At 39.9% G+C, this 3,849-nt stretch overlaps 1 protein-coding gene across 2 annotated transcripts in view; it reads right to left on the bottom strand.

Moving 5' to 3' along the window:
- The window catches only part of LOC108249834 (cytochrome c-type heme lyase), a 19,912-nt gene extending 16,559 nt beyond the window's left edge, over window positions 1–3,353 (bottom strand). The window contains exons 1-5 of one of the 2 annotated variants that reach the window (XM_025002332.2): window positions 3,268–3,353; window positions 1,653–1,799; window positions 1,369–1,485; window positions 1,242–1,289; window positions 323–456 (exon numbers count right to left, since the gene is read on the bottom strand). In XM_025002332.2, coding sequence (XP_024858100.1) covers window positions 323–456; window positions 1,242–1,289; window positions 1,369–1,477 — 291 coding nt within the window. In that variant the 5' untranslated portion in view covers window positions 1,478–1,485; window positions 1,653–1,799; window positions 3,268–3,353. The remainder of the gene's footprint in view (window positions 1–322; window positions 457–1,241; window positions 1,290–1,368; window positions 1,486–1,652; window positions 1,800–3,267) is intronic. The other variant, XM_017439458.2, reaches the window with a different exon arrangement.
- Between the last annotated feature and the right edge of the window lie 496 nt (window positions 3,354–3,849).

The following is a 3,849-nucleotide window of genomic DNA, read 5'->3' as shown; positions in this document are numbered from 1 at the left end:
ATTTCCGGCTTTACAGCGCCTTCAGCTGGGGGACAGACGGCATAAACGTTGCAGGGTAAGCTAACGCTGTTGTTTATATTCCTACTGTTCGCTCTTTATGCTTGCATCTGGTCACACCCACGACCAATGACTGAACAGGAGCTAAGCTTGCGCCACCCACGAAGCAGGGCCGGCCCGGCTGGCCCTACTCCGAAGCAGGGACCAAAGAAGCAGGGCCGGCCTCGAAAAAAATGCAGATGTAAACGCACGCAAAGCAAGTCGAGTAGAGTGGAGCCAGGACTTTTAGAGCCCGTGTAAAAGGGGCATTAACTCATCCAGGTACCATGTTTGCTGGATCTACGTCAGTCTTCAGGCTCACTGCAGCTCTCATGGGGCACTCCACAAACTCATAGGCCCGGTCCTGGTGGGTTGGACCCGCCTCTGCTGTGTGCATTGGACACTCTGATGGAGGAGAGGCTAAGAAATGAAACGGGTTTTAAACAAAACTGATCACTACAGGAACAACTAATTCCCAACAGTTCTTGAATGTATATTACCCACCACCTTTAATGACAAAGTTTTAAACTGAAATTATTTTATTATGAAAAAAAATGGAATTGTAGCAGTTCTGATCAACCTTGTAAAATACATTAACAATCTCATCAGAGAGCTCACCTGATCCATTAGCACTAGAAATATGTGTTGTAAATTACCCTCAGTTACTACTACATCAAATTTTAGCTCAGTATGTGTAAAATTGACTGAGTTATAGCCATTTTGGGGGTTTTCAACGTCGATTAGCTGTGGCAGCCATCTTGAATTGTGTTTGCTCAAAAAGCCCATGAGTTGTAAACATACATTCAGTGACTATTCAGTGACTGTTTCCTGAAAGTATCATTAAAATCAGTCCAGTGGTTCATGAGATATTTTGTTAACAGACAGGCAGAACTGACTCTAATAGTTAATGGCAACGTTTTAAAAACAGATCTTGTGCAATTAGTCAGTCCTCAGAGTGTGTGTTGAGGATGACTCTCAGCTACTACTACACCAAACCTTAATATCTCAATATCTGTAAAACTGACTAAATTAAAGCTGTTGTTGTGTTTGTTAAGGTTGCTAAGCTGTGGCGACCATCTTGATTGGGGTTGAAAGTTTTCAATAAAGTTTGTCCACTGGTTCATGAGATATTTTGCTAACAGACAGACATATGAACACATACAAAACCCTCATCATGCTGCACAGAAAGTAAAACTGACACTGACCTATGACAGGCTGAGTTTGATGCATGGGACACTCTGAAGGTGGGGAAACTGAGAAAAGATCACACCGTTTTAACACCACCAACAAACTTTTACTGATCCAACAGATGGGACACTACGACTCACGTACCTTTGGCAGGCAGGGCTTCGCGGTGCATGGGACAGCCCTGAGGGGGTGTGGCCATCACAGCCTCGGCCTGGACGGTGGCAGCAGCAGGTGTGGACACGGAGGCTCCCATCCTGCTGTCTGAGCAAAGAGACATCCAGTCGTTTTCATGTCACTGAGTCTGAAGCAGCTCAGAAAGTTTGAACATTTACTGCAGTCGTACAGAGACACAGAAGTCTAAAACCTTGTACAAAGACTTTTTTTTTAACAAGTTCTCAAGAAGAAATGCTGCGTCCGCATTTATTCACCACTGTCTGACGGTGCCTGTACACGGTCTGATTGATGAGGTCCTGGGTGAGGTCCTGGGTGAGGTGAAGGCTCATTAAGTGAAGGCTTTTAAAGGCCACAGCAGACGGATTTAAATGGACTTTAGTCCAGGACATTCTGCAGGGCTGCTGCAATGATTCAGAAGTCAATTACATCGATTTTAATAATTCTCAGACATCCATGTTTTCTAAACATCATAACCCTATCCATTAGTCAACATATTTTCTAGCTTTTATTTTCATAAATGTTTCAGTAACAACATTTTTTCTCCACGCTTTAGTCTGCCCAGGGTACGCCAGTCAAGTTCCTGTGAGCTACAGCTTCACTTTCAAACTATCATGGCATTTATGAACATTTTCAAAGACTGAGGGAGTCAAAGCAATGGTTCTTAACTGAAGGGTCATGGGCCTTTGACTGACAAAGAAAATGTTCACAAAAAGAAATTATTGTTCTGATTATCTCAGCGTTATACTTAGTGGTTGAATAAGTGACTGAATAGTTTTAATAAGGCATTGTGTGTTTTATAGTATATTTAATGAATGAGCACTCAGCTAAAGTTACATATTTTGAGTCTTTTAGGCTCAAAATATGTAGCTTTCTTCTCACTTAATTTCATCTTTGTGTGTGAAAGCCCTGTTGAGTCGGTTAAAAAAGACTGGTTCGGGAAATAAAGAGTTTTAGTTTTAATTTAAATGCAGCTAATTGGACGTAAAAGGTCATATTTCCCCTCTCCTCTCTAGCATGGCCACTTGCTGGTCATTTTGGTTTATCGTCAAACTTCTTTTTAATATGCATGTTGGGATACTGCGATATTCAATTTTACACACTGGACCAACTTTTCATTCAAGAAATTTGAGAAGTTGAACATTTTCCTTGATTAAAAATTTGGGAGTACTGCAAGCTAGCTGCCAACAAAAAGAGTGATTTGTTTGCTCTGAAAAGTTAGATTTTTTTTGTTATTGTTGTTGTTGTTGCCTTAAGAGCAGCAGCAGAAGAAAACTAGGTTTTAGCCATTTTTGTATTTGCTAAGGTGTTCAACTCTGACAGCCAGAAGAAAAAAAGACTGATAAACATGTAAGTATTACTGTCTGAGAGATTCATTCAACCCTGTCTACTGGTTCATGAGATATTTTCCTAAAAGACAAACATGCACACAGACACGGACGATAAAACTGAAATGGATGAAACTGTGGATGGATGGATGAAAAGTTTCGATGTGACTGATTAGAGGATTCTGGATTTAAGGTGAAAACCAATAACTAATACTAACACAATAAACTAACCTAACTAGTGTCTCCTAAACAAGGTTATACTTTCTGGCTCCAGCTTATTTTATACTAATAACAGGACAACCATCAGGTTAAAGTGAAACAAAGCAGCAAAAATGTTCTCGTTTTGCAACAGAGTAGTTATAAAACCTCCACCCCACGTTACCCAAGCAGCGAGGCTAACGTTAGCTCAACATGACAACCCGAACTTTATCTTTTCCCCAACATGAGATAATTCCCACAGCTTCAGGACGCTCCGTCCTGTCTTACTGAATAACATACAGGTCGATTAAACCACTGAACCGAGTAATTAAAATTAAACACTGACCAGTACGAGAAGTCGGTCTTCTCCTGTCCTTCGGTTCCAATGTCAACGTGCGGCACGTGGTCACGTGAAATACGTATGCTTTTGCGTCATGACGCAGAAAGACATGAGAACTCGGATTTTCTGATTTCCGCTTTGAAAATAATAATAAATTAAAGACCTCTGGTTTACTAATAAAATAACTTTTGACACATTTTCTGTTTTTACAGTTACAAAACCTACGTTAAAGTTGACAGAAGCTTTTTGTTAGTGGCAAAAATTAAAGCAAATCGTAAGGTAGCGTGACTCATTTAAGCTTTTTAAGATCGTGCATGTCATTTCCGAGGTACTTTGAATGTCACTTGATGCGCTGTTATGAAAAGATCAGGCTAACTTTATATTTTCAGAGATTTTACTGTACTATAAGCATATTCTCTTTCACTTTAATGGACAAACAAAGCATTTTTTGTCTAAAGTCTAATTTTATTTCCTGCCAAATATCACATCAACATATGTGCATTTTCAAATAAACCTAATTTTTCCTCTTAGTTGGAGTTTTATGTAAACACCACATCTTCGAACAATAAAAATACTTCGCAAACATCT

Source organism: Kryptolebias marmoratus, linkage group LG21 (genome assembly GCF_001649575.2).
Source record: "Kryptolebias marmoratus isolate JLee-2015 linkage group LG21, ASM164957v2, whole genome shotgun sequence".
Classification (NCBI taxonomy): Eukaryota; Metazoa; Chordata; class Actinopteri; order Cyprinodontiformes; family Rivulidae; genus Kryptolebias; species Kryptolebias marmoratus.
The sequence above is the reverse complement of the archived record's forward strand: the minus strand, read 5'-3'. Positions and strand labels throughout refer to the sequence as shown.